Raw genomic sequence first — 18,219 nt, 5'->3', positions numbered from 1 at the left:
AATCACTGGACTCCCCTGGGTTTCCTCTCCACTCACTAGACACTCTTTCCCATCTTATTTGCTGCTCCTTTTCCTCTTTTCAACCTTTCAATGTCAGGCCTCCTCTAAACCCTTAAATGCAAAAGAGCTCTTCTCTGTCTACACTCCAGCCCCAGTCCCATGGATTTAAACACCACATGTTGATGCCTCCAATGTTCCTACCCCAGCTCTCAACCCTCCCGGAGCTGAGCTCGAGCCTACAGAACACCTCCTCTTGGAAGCTAATGAATGTCTCAAAAGCACCAAGTCCAGGCAGAGCTCTTTGATTACCCCCATGCTCGGCCCTTTTCAATAAGCAGCATGCTTGATTCTTGTCTTTTCTTACTCAGTAAATCCTGTTGGCTCTACTATCAACATATTTCCCAATTGCAACCACTTCTCACAAATTCCACTGTTACCACCTTAGTCTAAACCACCTTCCACTCCCACCTGGATTAATACAACAGCCTCTTCATCCATCTTCCTGCTTCTGCTGTTGGGTCTCCAGCAAAAACTCACTACCCAACAGCCACAGTGTTCTTTCCAAAATGTAACTCAGATCCCATCACTGTCCCACCATATTCAAAACACTCTGTTGTCCTCTCACCACACTCAGTAAAGGCCAAACTCGTGTGGTCTGGCTCCTGCCTCTCTTTAACCTCCAACCCTACCACTCTCTCCTCATTCACTCTGTTCCAGTCTCACTGCCCTGCTGTTCCACACATGAGGCAAGGCTGCCCTGGGACCCTGTTCTTCCTCTTCCTTCTGACTAGAGCACAAACCTATAATCTTCACCCAGCTCATTCCCTATTTTATTCAGGCCTCTACCAAATGTCACCTACTCAGAGAGGTTTTCCCTGACCCAGCCTGGAGCACACCTTCCTGACCACTCATCATTCTCTCTGCCTTTGCCCTACTTGATTTGTGTTCACAGCACTTCCAGTATTGACATTCTGTGTTTGTCTATTTGTTCCTTGTCAGGGGGACTTGGTCTAGAACACCCCTTTTTCCACCACACTTAGACCAGTGCTTGACGAACAGAAGGTCCTCAATAACTATCACTGACCTAAGGAATTCACTCATTTCCTCTTCACACCACAATCAAGGACAACAAAGAGCTAACAAGAATCATTTCAAGAAATTATTGTTGTATTCCTAGGGGATGCAGACAAAATGACAAAACTGCTAGATTCCTACACCTGACTCCAGGCTGAAATGAACCCAGGCATTCAGAACAGATTCTAGTCTATCCTATGTTTTCACCAGCAGAGTTAATGCTGTAACTTCTAGCAAGCTCTCAAAGCATTCACCTGATTTTGCCAGGCCTCTTTATCTATATTAACCAAGATCCATCTTAATAATTAGGCTCCTGTCCTTTACTTTGTCAAAAACTTTTTAAACCTAATTAGGCGGTAAAGAAAGAAGCAAGATAGAGTATGAAAAATTTTAACAAAAGCTTTGAGTCAATATAGGTCACTCTAATCAGAAAGGCAAAGCTCCAGATGGAGGACGCTGCTGGACAAACACTGGACAGCAGGGGACAAGGGCATGACCTTTATCTTCCCTCAAAACACGGACATGCAGAGCTAACATCCCTATAAGCAGAAAGGTGATAAAAGCCCTTGATTTACTAAATTTTCACTTCCCCAGAGATAAGCTCAGCATTTCTGCAACATCTGTTAACGCTCATGAGCCATGTGGGCAGGGAGAATGGAAAGATACTAAAATTATAGCTGACCTGTATCATTTTAAAAACTGGCTCAGGGCTTCCCTGGTGGCGCAGTGGTTGAGAGTCTGCCTGCCGATGCAGGGGACACGGGTTCGTGCCCCGGTCCAGGAAGATCCCACGTGCCGCAGAGTGGCTGGGCCCGTGGGCCGTGGCCGCTGGGCCTGCGTGCCTGGAGCCTGTGCTCCGCAACGGGAGAGGCCACAGTAGTGAGAGGCCCGCGTATCGCAAAAAAAAAAAAAAAAAACTAGCTCAAACCTGAGTATCTCAAATACCTATATCTAGATCTAGAGTTCTTTTCTTTTCTTTTTTTTTTAAAGATTTTTTTGATGTGGACTATTTTTAAAGTCTTCATTGAATTTGTTACAGTATTGCTTCTGTTTTATATTTTTGTTTTTTGGCCATGAGGCATATGGGATCTTAGCTCCCCAACCAGGAATCGAACCCACACCCCCTCATTGGAAGGCAAAGTCTTAACCACTGGATTGCCAGATAAGTCCCTATTCTTTTCTAATATGTGAGTGAAGTCACCCAGTATAAAGATACCCCACACTATCTAGCACTTTAAATAAAACTAAGTTATTCAGTTATTCAAATATGTCCAGTATACAAAATGAAGGACAAAGGAGATAATATGAACCCTCTGTTCCATTATATAGTTATAACTGACCCCGTTTTTTAAGATTGTAGACAAACTTGTGATTTCTTTGGCTTTTTTCTCCCCCTTCAATCACATCCAGAAGGGGCCTGAGCATGAAGAATTTAATACCATATATAGCATACATCTACTCTATTTTCCACATAAACATAATCAGCAATTATCAACGCTCCTATATTTCTTAAAACTTACCGTAAAACTAATCTTGACTTGCACCCCTTCTACAGATTACAGATTCTTTTCTTCTCATTTATTTATTCTGGTCTCTCTATGTGATTTAAATTACTAGCAGATGCTCAGTTTTAGCTAGAAATTTTACCTAACATGTTTACATTACGGAATGAATGACAGTGTTTGTTCTCACATAGGTGTGGTTTTATACTTAGTTAGCCAACGAGTCCACCTGGAATCCTGTGCTGATAGAGATATCCAGCTTTCTTACCTCTCTTGGCTTACTGGCAATGGCAATGCTGCCATCTTTGTTGTATTTGATCGGTGACCCTCCTTCTTGCACCAGGGTGCCATACCCTGTGCTGGTGTAAAATGCAGGAACTCCAGCCCCACCTGCACGAATCCTCTCTGCAAGCGTGCCCTACAAGTGAGCAAACACTGCATCAGAAGTCCATTAAACACACTTCTGTCTGCAGACACAGAAACACTTACAGGCACCTTCCCTATTTTCTAGGTGTTTATCCATCTAAACCACACCCAGCAGTGCATATTGGTTTGTCTCCATGACACCGCAGGCTAGAATATCTATGTAAAACAGTTACTATCTTTCTAGACAACAACCTCTCTATCCTTAATCCTTAATTCTTAATGAAACTGCTTATTTGTATATTAGTGCTTTCAGCTTCCATGTCTACACTGGTTTCTTGACACCACATTCTACATCAGTCTATCTGTAATATTTTTAAATAAATTTCCAAATCTGAAGTATGTAACTTTAACTGTATACATTAAAAAACATACAGTTAAATTTTGTGTTTTACTGTGTGCTCTATGTAGGCATGGCCTGAACCTTATCTTTAATAAAAATGTTATGATTATATATACGTTTTATATAATATATATATATATATTATATAATATATACGTTTTATATAATGTAAAACGTTCAAACCTATCTAGAATTTATTCTAAACCATTCTCGTAAGTATTTTATCTACTACATTATCTAACTAAGGAAAAATTCAAGCTAGACAAAGAGTACAACATACAGGTAAAATGGTTTTTAAAAAGCCAACAGAGATTCAAATTTTGTTTCTGAGTAGGAATAGCTATATGTAAAGTTTTTTTGTATCTTCTTCTGATCATCTTTGTCCCCCTTCTAGGGACCAGCGATTTCAAACCTAATTTCCCCAGCTCTTCCACCACCACCTGCCTTTCCACCTGGTTTTCCCACAGGGTAATAACTCTGGACCCGAACGTTTCCTGACACTTTCCCTAATGTGAAACATCTTGTTACGGTCTAGCTACATCATATTCAGACTAGATAACTGACTAGCTAACCAGTAGTAAGAATAGGTTCAGATTTTGTTTTGTTTTGTTTTGTTTTGTTTTGGCTGTGCCACACGGCTTGTGGGATCTTAGCTCCCCAACCAGGGATCGAACCCGTGTCCCCTGCAGTGGAAGCACGGAGCCCTAACCACTGGACTGCCAGGGAATTCCCTAGGTTTAGATATTAATGATGGTGTGTTAATATTGTCCCAACCTGAAAACAATTTTTCACTTGAACTGGGGCCTTTAAATACTAAACTCAAAGAAGGGATTAACAGCTGGGATTTCAGACACTGAGTCATTTGGAATAGGCGGGATATTCTGAGGAAGGATGGACCTGTGACGTAACTGAAAACCTTCCAGATACTTGGTTCTCTGTTCTAACTGATGGACAGAGGTGACTCTTCCCTGCACTTTGGGTATTTTAAGTTAATAACATCCACAAAAATTAAATCATCGAAACAACCATAATAACACTCCCTACTTTAAAATATTTTTTATGTCCACCCTCCCTGAATACTATACTCCTCTTTGTCCAACTGGGCAAAGGCATGAAGATCGACTATTGCCACATACAGGCCCCCTGTAGGTACCACCAAGACACCACATCCAACCCCCAAGGGAGTCCTAATCCCTACCACTTCATCAGCACTTCCTCCCTGGCTCTCAGGCTGCAAAATGAGTTCCCAGAGCCAGTGTTTACTCATGCACCACTAAGTTGGGGCAGGAAATTCTGACTTCTTTCAGCTTAAAGGAAGAATGTGAAAGAAGTATTAAGGAAGTTCCTTTCCCATGTATGTGTGTTCTGACAAAATAAGGGATAATGCAAAAGATTAAAAAAAAGCAGGGACTTCTCTGGTGGTCCAGTGGTTAAGAATCCACCTTCCAATGCAGGGGACGCAAGTTCGATCCCTGGTCAGGGAACTAAGATCCCACATGCCACGGGGCAACTAAGCCCATGCGCCACAACTAGAGAGAAGCCCGTGTGCTGCAACTACTGAGCCCACGCACTCTAGAGCCCGTGCGCCACAACTAGAGAAGTCTGCGTACTGCAACAAAGACCCAGCACAGTCAAAAACAAAAAAAAAGATTAAAAAGGTAACTGAAAAGTTAATTTTCAATATCTCCACAACTCAAAGGATATGTTACCTCAGCCTATAATGTGAAGATGAAAACTATATGGTATGGACAGATTTGTGTTCCCCCCTTCTCCCAAAATTCACATGTTGAAGCCCTAACCCCCAACATGCAACAAGGTTAAATGAGGTCATAAGGGTGGGGCCCTGATCAAAGAGGATTAGTGGGGCTTCCCTGGTGGCGCAGTGGTTGAGAGTCCACCTGCCGATGCAGGGGACACGGGTTCGTGCCCTGGTCCGGGAGGATCCCACATGCCGTGGAGCAGCTAGGCCCATGAGCCATGGCCGCTGAGCCTACGCATCCGGAGCCTGTGCCCCGCAACGGGAGAGGCCACAACAGTGAGAGGACCGCATACCGCAAAAAAAAAAAAAAAGAAAAGAAAAGAGGATTAGTGTCCTTGTAATAAGAGACCCCAGAGCACTCACTTGCATGTGCTCTCCCTCTCCCTGTCACTGTCCCTCTCCCTCTCTCCCCTCCCCCCACCAAGAACCAAATGAGCCTGTACCTTGATCTTGTACTTCTCAGCCACCATAACAGTGAGAAATAAATTTCTCTTCTCTAAGCCACCCAGTCTGTGGTATTTTGTAAAAGCGGCACAAGCGATGAAGATAGTACACCTTTTGTTATTCTCAAAAAACTTTAAATGAAGATTGGATAAATCAAGCATGTGTAATGTTATGAGAGGCACAGGTGCCAAGACTGTAGAGTGATCAGGTGTGACTTGGAAAAACACTGTGAAGCTTCAGGTAGAAAAAACAGTTCTTCCATGCCTGCTCTCTCCAGATAAGCATATACAGTGATTTAATGACTGAATTTTTTTAATTCTGCTATATTACATTATTACCAATTTGATGAAGTCAGTGGTAATAATACATTCTGTTGACAAAATAAAGCAGAGTGGTGGGCTCAGTTTCAGAGATGAAGGCAGACCATGTCAAAATGGAAGAGTAATGTATACAACCTGTAGACCCTTGTTTTACTCATCTGTCTTCAAAAACTTTGCTCAGTGACAAACTCTTCAATCAGTTAGGAGAGGAAATGGTGTATAAAGTGAGCAGAAACTTGCTAGATTAATTGTAATCACTGCTTCCTTTGTAATGGCATCAGCTCTCTAGACACCTGGGCTCTGATCCCAGCACTTACTCTGTGATATAGTCCCTCCATGGCCTTTACTTTCTTATGTCTCAGCAAGACCAGATTCCCCACAAATTTCTAATTCTGTGATTCATAGGAATTGACTTTTAGGACAATCAAACATTCCAGCAATTTCTTTTGCACACTCCAATGAAATACACATTATAGTGCCAAACTTAAAATTTTATCCTGAAGCCTAGATATTTTCACCTTCTTTTTCAGTGCACAGCAACAAAATATTAATTCTCTAGCAATCAAGAGGTGTGACCTATAAACACAATTCCTTGATTTGGCAAAAGAGCATTCTACCTTACCTCTCTTACACAAGGAAATTTCTAGGAAGAAAAAGGTAAATTTTAAAATAAATTAGTATTTAAAAAAAAAAAAAAAAGAAAGAATTTTTTTTACCTGAGGTGTCAGCTCTACTTCTAATTCACCAGATAAATACTGCCGTTCAAATTCTGCATTTTCACCCACATATGAAGAGATCATGCGTTTTATCTGCTTGGATCGAAGTAAAAGGCCCAAACCAAAGTTGTCAACCCTAGAAGGAAAGTGCAAGCAGCTTACAATCAAAGGGACATCTGATAGAATATTAATATCACTTACATTCAAAAACTTGAAATTTTATATGACAAACCACTCATATTTCTCCTGACAACCTCCTTTTCTCCCAACTTCGACTTCACTCTCCCTCTTCATTTTTCTCATGCCCACAAGTGGCCATTCCCGCTCAACTAACTCTTTCCTAATTCTCAGAATGCATTTCCAAGCCTCTAACCTCCCCTCAACTGTCCTGACACACTGAATACCTTAAAGTAGTTCAGGTAACAGGTAACTGTCAACCTCCTGATAGACTTGTTTTATAGTCCTAGCTTCCAATATTGAATCTAATAACATTTCCCACCCACCATGGGTGTAAAAGAAATACCTGCATGATTTATTCTTACTTGGTTCAAAAGAAAACTAAAGCCTAAATAGCAAGTATTTTCAAGAGTGCATTTTTGAGATGTGAGCATTCCCTGAAGGTTGATAACACACTTGTCCACTAGAGGGCGACAAATCACTAAAAAGTCGCTCTTGCAAAACGTTACACAAAATGCTTTACGTTTTTTGTTTGCTTTTTACCTACTGCTAATTACTATCTAGCTAGGCCTTCAGTTCTTCAGGTAAACAATTCTATTCCCCTCAATGCAGCTCTATCTGCAGCCTTCCTCATCTCACCTGATGGCAGCCCCATCCTCACTACTTCAGAACAAAATTCATGGTGTGATCTCTGACACACACATTCCACAGCAACCTTATTGGAAAATCCTGACTCTACCTTCAGAATCTATCCAGAATCTGAGCATTTCTCACTCCCTCTCTGGGACCAGCCCATCTCTTGCCGGGATACTGCAATAACCTTTCTTGTTTCTACTCCTGCCTGCTACAATCTACTCATAAAATGACAGCCAAAAATACAAGTATAAAATAAAATGTCAGATCATGTCACTGCTGTGCTCAAAACCCTGCTTTGGTACCCATTTATTTAGAGTAAAAAAAGCAAATGTCTCTAGAGTGGACTGCAAGGCCCCCTGGGATGGGATGGGATGCCCTTTCACACCTCTGACCTCACTCCTCCCATTTTCCTTTTTGCTCACTTCTCTACTTCTGCTGGCCTCCTTACAGTCCCTCAAACACACCAGACATCCTGTCTAGGGGCCTTGAACTGGCCTTTCCATCTCTCTTGGAAACTCTTCCTCCAGATAGGGTTCTACATAAACATCTGTTGACCATTTGTCAAATGAATTTATTGCTTGATTTCACTTTTCCCCTCCTCACTGGCTCCTTTGTAATAAAAATGAAAATCATCAAGTCTTCATGCTGGATATTTGCTATGTGTCCCTCCGGATCCATTCTCCAACCTCTAGCCTGGGGCAGCTGCCCTGTGTAGACTGAATCATGGAGTGCCCTGCCCTCTGGCTTCTGATTGGGCCCATCCACTGCTGATTGGGTTCAGCCAGTGAAAGGCACCACCAAGGAGGTGGAGGGGTGAGGGGGGAGAATGGTAGCAGGACATCTATTCCCTTGGCTCTCTCCCTGGCGGGCTGCAGCACATTGGATAGCCCTCTCCATAAGGCTTTCTTCTGGGTCCAAACAGCCCCCTCCCCTCATCCCATCAGGCCCAGGGCTGGAGGAAACAGCTCTCCACTGTTCATAATACTCTTGCACTTGGGGGCCATTATTAAGTAAAATAAGGGTTCCTTGGACACAAGCACTGCGATACAGATCATGGATCTGATAACCGAGGATACGGCAACAGTGGATCTGATGACCATGAATCTGATCACAGGGGTGGCTACTGCTACTAAGTGACCAACTGGAGGGGTACACTGGACAAAGGTATGATTCACATCCAGGGCAGGACAGAGCAGGAGGGCCTGAGACTTCATCACACTACTCAGAATAGCCTGTAATTTAAAACTTATGAATTATTTATTTCTGGAATTTTCCATTTAATATTTTCAGACCAAGGTTGACCATAGGTAACTGAAACCACGTAAAGCAAAATCATGGATCAGGGAGGACTGCTGTACATATTACCTGTCAGTATTTATTAGTCTTCTACATGGAAGTGGGGCTGTCCTTGGAGTTGTCTAAATCCCCACCTTCAAGAACTGTAATCCAAAATTACCTTGTCATGAGGAAATGAAAATAACTAATATAGCACACCTATTCTTCCCTTGGCTCTGTGATTTAATTGGTTGACATATAGCATATCATGAAACTTTTGGTTTACACAGGCTTGTAATTCATATGTCAAAGTCTTCCAAAAATCAAAGGAACATCTGCAATTTTCCTGCCTTCCTAATCAATCCATATCAAAGTATTAATTCATCTGAATGATCCTAAGGTAGGGTTTGTTTTATCAAGACTAACAGTTAATACTCCATAGCAAAGTAAATGGTACCTCAGGCCAACAGGTCTTAGTGGTCATTTAAAGCAAATAAAACAAAAGCAGACAATCAGGAATCCTGAGCTTTGGAAAGACTTCCCAATTCAGGCGGAACTTATATAGATGGAGTCTTTTTCTAAAGGAGAAAATAGCCATTACTTCTTTTTTTTTAATTGAAGTATAGTTGATTTACAATGTTGTATTGGTTTCAGGTGTACAGCAAAGTGATTTGGTTATATATTCATATACATTCTTTTTCAGATTCTTTTCCATTATAGGTTGTTATAAGATATTGAATATATTTCCCTGTGCTATACAGTAGGTCCTTATTTATCTATTTTACATATGGTAGTATATATCTGTTAATCCCAAACTCCTAATTTATCCCTCCCCTGCCCCCTTTCCCCTTTGGTAACCATAAGTTTGTTTTCTATGTCTGTGAGTCTATTTCTGTTTTGTAAATAAGTTCATTTGTATCATTCTTTTCGATTCCACATATTGGTGATGACCATTACTTCTAATTCCATGTTCTCTACATTTACCCAACAACTCAAACCATGTCATTGGTTCTCCAAAAAAGATGCTAAGTTGTCCTCATTTATCTGACTCTAAGGACTAAAACAAAGCCCTCATCCCTATAGACCTCAAGGATTTAAACTCCTCTAATTATGAGAATCAACTGCCAATGAGGGTGTGCAAAGTGCCTTCTTTGAGTTCAACGAAGCAGGTTATCAGTACTTACTCTGCATGGAGAATTCACATTGATCTACACCACTCCTTGTAAGCACTGAGCTAACAGGAAAACCCAACCAAGTACTGATAATCAAAAGTATTTTTAATAAATATAAAGTCAGCTCAAAGGGCACAGGATGTGTTTAAGAAATGTCAAGTGATCATGAACAAGTTACTTCCCTGATTACAGATGAGTTTCCCCTGTTAAATGAGAGAACTGGAACATGATCTCTACAATCCCGTCCAGCTCCAACTCTCGGTGATTCTGAGACTATAGGCTAAGCATAGCAGGAAATAGAAAACTACTCTAGGGACTTCCCTGGCGGTCCAGTGGTTAAGACTCTATGCTTCCACTGCAGGGGGTGCAGGTTTGATCCCTGGTTGGGGAACTAAGATCCCGCATGCCACGTGGAGCAGCCAGAAAATAAAAAGAAAAAAGAAAACTACTCCAAGTAACAGGATTGGCCTGTAATATACATCAGAGATAATAAATACAATTCAGTACACAAAGAAAGGCTAACCATCTCCAAAGGAATTCAGAACGGGGAAAGATCAATGAAGGCTAGAGCAGTTCTATAATTAGATAGGGCTTCTTCTGTAAGATGGGAAAGATGTGGATAGGCAGAGAAGTGGAGAGACTTCCAAATGAAAATAATAGCATAAATAAACTCAGCAAAGGAAAAAATGAGCACAAATGTAGATCAGTTTTGTTTCCTAAATAATCTGTGCTATTTCTTCTAAATTGCTTTTATGATAACAGACTAAACTGCCAATTCAGTTAATTTCTTTCATTTTTAAGATCTTTAAAGTCTTTCATTGTTAAAGGAGAGCTGACAATTTACCATTTTGCACAAAAATAGCTTTTTCCTTGATAACTAAATATATCTTAATATGCAGGCCATTCATCATTAAAATTTTATGGCTCATTTTTTACCATTTTGATATGTGAGCCTACTGTCTTAAGTGCCAGCTGCATACCCTCCTCCTTTTACCAAGACCAGCAACATGTGTAATGATTGATGGTATTCTTTATGTATCATCTAGGGTACGGGCATAACCAAAAGAAAAGACGTGAAACAGAGCTAAAATGGATGTCGATCTTCCTTTATAAAGACCTATAATAACATACAACATAAAGGAACATCTTTAAATTTTAAAATGAAGGACTCAATTTGAACATACTTTTTTTTTTTTTTTTTTCATTGCAGGATCTTGGTTTCCCTGACCAGGGATCGACCCATGCTCCCTGCAGTGGAAGCGTGGAGTCAACCACTGGACTGTGGCGCAAGTCCTAATAAACATTATCTTTTGACCCTTGAGCATACTGCTCTTGTCAATAGGGAAATTTTTCATTTCACTGGTAAACTTCATTTCAGTATCATGGAGGACTGTCATTTCTTTCAAGCCAATTGTTTTAAAAATGCACGCTTACCCTGCATTGTTGCTGACTGCAGTTAGTCCTTTTACTCCAGTCTTTAGCAAAGCTCCTATAAGATTCTCTGGAATTCCACATAACCCAAAACCTATAATGAGCCAAAAAGATAAACAATTTGTGTAGAGGGTAATGTTCTTTTAGGGAAATGTATGTGTCATTCTTTCTAATAAAAAAGAAAATATACCAGCACATTATTAGACCTACTAAGCAAAATGCACAGGCATATCTCAGCAACTTAATAAATACACAATAAAAAGATCAAATTCCTGGTGCCAGGAATTTGAGGGGAGAGGGGAGATGAATACACAGAGTACATAAGTTTTTATGAGCAGTGACATACTTTGTATGACATTATAATGATGGATATATGTCATTATACTTTTGTCCAAACCCATAGAACATGCAACACTATTCACTTCATTAAAGTGAACCTTAAGATGAACCGTGGACCTGTTGATTATGATGTACCAAGGCAGTTCATCCCTGGTTTAAAAAAAAAAAAAGCTACCACTCTTGATAATAGCTATGCATGTGTGGGGAGGGGGGTCATGGGGAATTTCTGTACCTTCCTGTCCATTTTGTTGTAAACCTAAAACTGCTTAAAAAAAGTCTCAAAAAAAAAAAAAAGAATTAACACTCAGGATAGACATTTTTGGCAAAACTTTTGTTTCACTTATATATGTATACATATTTTATACGTGTGTAGGTTGGTTGGATTGTGATATAAAATGTGTCTTTTAGATCAAAAAAGTTTGCAGGCCATGTTGGTTAAGTCTACTGGCAAATAAAAGCACATATTAACCTCAAAAAAAATAAATGGTCACACAGCTGTATCCAAATGTTTTACATAGTTATATAGTACCAGTCATCACCGTCAAGTCTTGATTCATAAGTATAAGGCCAAGTGCAACGTGTTAATACGGCTACAGGTTGTTCTTCTTGCATTTAACTACATATCTATTATTTTCCCACTTTGTACAGTCAGTTTTTCAAGCATGTTTGTTTTACATGCCTGAGCAGATTTTGCAGATCTAGAAGCCTAAGCCAATGACTTTCATTTCCTTACATCTTCCATAATTCCTCAAATGGTATTGGGTCTAAAGTTCAATGACTGCTGAGTTGAATGAATGAAGAGCAGCCTTAAAAATAAGCCTTGAGGTGGGGCTAATGGCGGACTCTGGAAGGGCTCATGCCGAGGAGTACTTCCCAGAACTTCTGCTGCCAGTGTCCTTGTCCTCGCGGTGAGCCACAGCCACCCCCTGCCTCTGCAGGAGACCCTCCAACACCAGCAGGCCTCAGTCCTTTGCTGCATGGACCTCTCAGCAAGGTTGCCTCAGGACACGGCAGTCCACTTTCCCAAGGCTTTGGGAAGATGCAACAGCTTCCTGCTGTTTCATTTCTGGGTGCCTCACCAGCTCTTCATCTTTTATTTACTCCCTTAGTCCTGCCCCCAGATCTAAACAAAAGCTGTTGGAAGCAAGAATCTATGAACAAGCATGTTTATTGAAGAAACTTTCTGGGTACAAAAAGATGGACTAACTTGAAGGCCCACCAATATAGGAGTAGTTGAACACGGTACTTTATAACTGTACAATGAGATATTAAATTGGCAGCTATTAAAGCAAAATAAATAAATAAATAAATAAGCCTTGATTTTTGTGACCAAGGCCTAGAAATCCAAAGAAATGTACAATATAAGAATCAGGCAGCAAGTTTAATGAGTGCGAGACAGTGGTGCTAAAAGACATTCCAAACAAAGAGAAGCAAAGAACTTGGGAGACTCACTAACAGATTGAGGCATATGTGCTCTCAAACTCATAAAATGAGGAGAAACAAAAGGAGTGACTAGCTGTGGGCTGATGAGATCAATGAATTTCCAAGAATCTAGGGATTTTTCAAAGCTACTAATAAGATACCACCATTTAGGGCTTCCCTGGTGGCACAGTGGTTGAGAGTCCACCTGCCTATGCAGGGGACACGGGTTCGTGCCCCGTCCGGGAAGATCCCACATGCCGCGGAGCGGCTAGGCCCGTGAACCATGGCCGCTGAGCCTGTGCGTCCAGAGCCTGTGCTCCACAACGGGAGAGGCCACAACAGTGAGAGGCCCGAGTACCACAAAAAAAAAAAAAAAAAAGATACCACCATTTAAGGTGTCAGCTTTTCAAAATAATAGAAAAAGAAACACAAAAGGAAAGAAAAGGTAAAACATAAAGTGCTAAACCTTGCTAAGCTTTCAGGAAGGGGACACTGTAATAAAAAATAGATAATGTGTAATAAATAAATAAAAATAAGATAATGAATAAATAAGTAATAAAATAATTGGCATTTCCAATAATTGGCATTTCTAAACTAAGTAATAAAATAATTGGCATTTCTAATCTACATATGTTGCCATTGTAATTTCCCTGCTTTGCTGAAAACATAAGGCTGTTACCATAAAAAGAAAAACAATACTATTACTCACCACCAACCAGTACTGTTGCACCATCAGGGACGTCTTTTACCGCTTCCACTGGATCCGTATAAAATTTGGTATGGAGACGTGTGCTGGTTGAAAAGTAGCAAACACATCCCTAAAACATTAAAAAACATTTTTAAGTGAATAAACATTTGGAAACATGCATCTGCTTTCCATGTATAGCGATGTATTCAATTTTTATCTATACAATTTCACTAGCTCATCTTTGAAAGAACTGGGCTATAAGTAGTTCATCTTAGTAGTAGGATGGACATACTCTATCCACAGATTATCACCAGAATCCCCTTATGACCAATATCTTTTATTATATAAGGAAAACTGTGTCATTTGCGGCCCCTCGGAAGAGTGAAAGAAAGTAGATAACCTGTGTACTGGGACTCAAATTCACAATGTCAGTGTCATCAAGCATCGATTTCTGATAGCAACACAACCAACAAATATTTATTGTGCCAAAATTTATGTGCCAAGTTCTGCACTATTTATTTCAATCTATCGATAGTAAGGATTAAGACACAACTGTTGCTCTCAATACTACAAACACTACATATTTGGACCCTGATCCAATCTTGGGTGTCAAAGAATGCCTCCTGAACGGACAAGTAAAGAACAGCACACCAAAAAACTCATTCCCCTAAGGGGCCTGAAGTTTATGGATGCTGGAGAAAAGTAGCACACTGTTATCTGCAAGTGAGGCATGGTTAGTCTTACCCCAGTGTACTATTTGTTGCAAATCAGGCTATCTAGCGAGCATTCACCATCAGTTTTAAACTGTTTCCCTCTTTACACTTCATCCACAATATGGACAAGAAAAAATGATAAAGTCGATTGTGTTGCAATCAGTCACTCATACTCAACATCCTCTCTCCTTTATTCACATTATATAATCAACCTAAAAAGAGAGGGAGTAGAAGAGAATGACACCTGACTCCTGAGATGCTGTCCCTTAACCAGCCCAACGAGGTTGTAAACTCACAGCCACAGCCTATCAGTCTCCCAGACAAAGAACCCGAGGGGGTCAAAGTAGCAGCAAAAATGAGCTGTCATTCTTTTCTTCCTCCAAAAACTCCTTTCATAAAAAGTGTCAGTTAATACAAAAGAAAATTTAAGAGAACTATACTGAAAGTCAAATGAGACCTGCAAAGGTATAGGTTGCCCAAATGACCTTTGTCCTTTTAAATTTCAACCTTGGTCAAGGTCAGATGAGGAGCTTGGTATATACCCTGGCACACTGCCCAAACACGGGTAAATAAGTAGAGGTGGGGATAGAAAGGAAAGGGCTTGAGTTACAGACAGCTTTCTCCTCTTCCCTACCCTCAAGTAACAAGGAGTTATTTGATTCTGTCTTAACACACACATACACACAAAAACATATTTTTAATCTTAGAAATTAAAAGTCTGATAGTCTGAATAAGTAGGCTGAGAAATTGAATATTTCCTGCCATATTAGTAAACAAAGAATGTCACCGTCACCAGCGATTGCAAGCCCTCCAATGTGAGCTGATGAGCCCTGAAAAAACTCAGGGCTGAAAAGAATACCTACCATCTAGCAGCCATCAGACTGCAGCCACTCCCTGTAGGGAGCCCTGAGGAAACTCAGGGTGTGAAAATACAGGCCCCAGATAGGTGCATATCAAAGGAGTGATTTCAGTGAGCCCAGAATCTTGCATCTTCCCATACAGAGAAAAAAAGTGCTAAATTCCTTAACTTGAGATATCTGGTTTTCTTTATTTAACAACAATCTTTTGACATTCCCAATTACCTGCTCTTTGTTGCAAAACTTCTAAATATCCTGGCCCCTCCCCTGGCCTCCTCCGACCAGTTTCAGAGTTATCTGAAACACTGTCTCCTGGGCTGCAGTCCTCATTTTGCCTCAAATAAAACTTAACTCGCAACTCTCATGTTGTGCATATATATATATTTTTTTTTAAGTCAACAGTCTATTTTAGTCGAAGTCAATGGCAATGGCTCTGAAAGTGCAGTCCTCAGACCTGAAGCATTATCAACTGGGAACTTATTAATGCAGAGTATGGGGCTCCAGCCAGGACCTACTAAATCAGAAATTCTGGGGATGAACACAGCAATCTATTTAATAAAGCCTCCAGGTAAGTCTGATGCAAACTCAAGTTTGAAAGACATGTTTATCATAAATAAAAAAAAAAAAAACCTATCTCATTTTACCTGTTGGGTACGTTTAGCAGAAAAATTCTCAAGGTTACCACATAAGTTTCCCACAGCGTCCTCTCATCCACCTATGAAACGTGTTGAGTGTCTATTCTATGCAGGGTAGTGTGTAATGTTGAGAGAGACAGAGAGAATAAGGCATACAATATGGTCTCTGCAAATTTCATCTGGTTATGAAGACAATGTACACACATTCAAAAAGTTACACAAGTACACAAGTGTCACAGTTAACACAAGCAGGAGGTAAGGATTTAAGGGCTAAATAAGGAGTAAGAGCCCTAAGTGCCAAGCACCGAAGGAACACAGGGAAGCTGGAGTTGGACCTATGATAATCAAACCTGAGAGGAGAGATGAGATACAGAAAAACCCGTAATTTGTAGCTCGGCCATCTAAGAAGAGGTTTGCTGGGTTTCGGGAATAGTTTAACAATATACTGAAGAAAATGAGTAAGTTACACTTAGGCAAATAATTAACTGTCAAAAGAAAGAATGATATTTACCTTGGCCCAAGGATATCGCTGTGTCCTGATCTGCATTAGTTTCAGCGTTCACAGCGATCTGACTGAAGGTCGAATTCCCTTTTAATAATGCTTTACATATCCAAAGCTATCTGCAATTATCAAAATGCTTCTTAAGAAGCATTTATGAGTAAACCGTTCTAGGATGATTTAGGATGATAGGATGATTCTAATCATCCTAGCACTTACCTACGGGGCTTGGTGGCCCCTCTGTGTTCACCACTCTCAGAGAGTGGACGTGGGGAAGAAGGAAGAGCAATGGGACGGGGCAGAAGTTCCCTGTGAGTACTCAAGTGTGCAAGGCACGCTTTCAAGCTCGGAACTACTATTCAAAACGCTGCTAAGTAAAAACATCACTTTTCCTTGTCTCTTCCAAGGAAAAGGCTCCCGTGGTGATGGACGTAGCCGAGGTAAGCCACCCTCCAAGACTCAGAGATCTGGTCCTGTCCGAGGACTCGGAATAGGAACCGCACCGGGACGTGGGCTTACAGGCGGGGACGGAGCATGGGGCAAAAAAAGACCACACATCAGCCAACAATCGCGGCGCGAATGCCTCAGGATACTACCACTCGTAAAGTGTTTGCAGTGAAGGCGAAACAAGGTTTGCAAAAGGCTTTGAAATCGGAAATCCCGAGGAGCCTCGGAAGAAGGGACGCCGGCGCCCCAAGCCCGCGCTCTAGCCACCGCCTATCCTCTACAGGCTCCTCCGCGTGGGGAGGTAAACAACCAGGCAAGGGCTCCAGTCCGGGTTCCCCGTCCCACCGCCGAGGTGCGGCGCAGCCCTATCTGGATGGTGGGGCGCAGCGTTCCATCCCCTTGGCGGTGAACTCAAGCCGACCCCCGGCTGGCCCAGCGCTGGGTTCTGGGCCTCTAGAGGCGCCCCTGCCCCGAGATTCCCAAATCGGAGCGCAAACCTACCAGCTACAGCCGTCGCCCCTTGCCCCCTTTAAACAAGCGAACCCTCCTCGTCCCGTTTCGGCCGCCAGAGCCCCTTCCCAGAAGGCTGCCAGCGAAGCGGAGACGCGTGCCCCGAAGGGCGCGGCGGCGCTGCCAGGCGTCCTCCTGCCCCTCAGCCTCTCCGCGCGCTTCTTTGCCTCGTTTCGCCCCATCGGGAAAGCAGGTGTAGAACCAAGCCAAGGAGGCCATGCGGCAGAGCGGCCAGGCAAGGAAGGCGTCGTCGCGTCTCGGGGCCCTGGGTACTGCGCCCAAGATGACGGCTCCCAGACTGGAGCGGGTGGGTACGGGCAGAGGAGAAAACGCTGGCACCACTCGGGGTTTCGTCCGCACTCGTTCGACGCGCGGCCTTGCTCTTCACCCGCACTTTTACCTTGGACCAGGCGCCCCCGGGGCGGCGGGCGGAGGCGCAGAACCGCAGGCTGGAGGAGAGGCGTGTGAGAGCCGCCATGGTTGGGCGGGGGGGTAGGCGCAGGCCGGGCCGAAGCGAGCGTGTGAGTGTGTCAGCAGGCGCGGCCCGGGCCTCCACGTCACCGAACGGGAGGAAAAAGAAGGCGCGCAGGGGGCGGGCTGGAGGCTTGATCGCGCTTCGGTGACGTCCTGGGACCTCCGGGGCCGGGCTCCGGCTGACGGTGAAGAGATGCTGGAAGGGGCCCGCGGCCGGGGCGGATCACGGGTAAAGTCCCGGCCCGGCCGCGCTCGTATGCTTCCTTGCGTCGGGCGTATTCCAGACCGTAGTGTTGCGCGCCCTTGCCGCCGCAGCTCCTCGGCTTTGAGCTATCGCGGGTATCTGTCTTTACCAAGGTCAGG

At 42.5% G+C, this 18,219-nt stretch overlaps 1 protein-coding gene across 1 annotated transcript in view; it reads right to left on the bottom strand.

Moving 5' to 3' along the window:
* The window catches only part of OXCT1 (3-oxoacid CoA-transferase 1), a 135,968-nt gene extending 118,042 nt beyond the window's left edge, over window positions 1-17,926 (bottom strand). The window contains exons 1-5 of the mRNA XM_082622362.1: window positions 17,783-17,926; window positions 13,743-13,851; window positions 11,276-11,366; window positions 6,582-6,717; window positions 2,845-2,994 (exon numbers count right to left, since the gene is read on the bottom strand). Of these exons, the coding sequence (XP_082478488.1) occupies window positions 2,845-2,994; window positions 6,582-6,717; window positions 11,276-11,366; window positions 13,743-13,851; window positions 17,783-17,860 (564 nt within the window). The 5' untranslated portion in view covers window positions 17,861-17,926. The remainder of the gene's footprint in view (window positions 1-2,844; window positions 2,995-6,581; window positions 6,718-11,275; window positions 11,367-13,742; window positions 13,852-17,782) is intronic.
* Between the last annotated feature and the right edge of the window lie 293 nt (window positions 17,927-18,219).

This window comes from Mesoplodon mirus, assembly GCF_964341445.2.
Source record: "Mesoplodon mirus genome assembly, chromosome: 5".
Lineage (NCBI taxonomy): Eukaryota > Metazoa > Chordata > Mammalia > Artiodactyla > Ziphiidae > Mesoplodon > Mesoplodon mirus.
The sequence above is the reverse complement of the archived record's forward strand: the minus strand, read 5'-3'. Positions and strand labels throughout refer to the sequence as shown.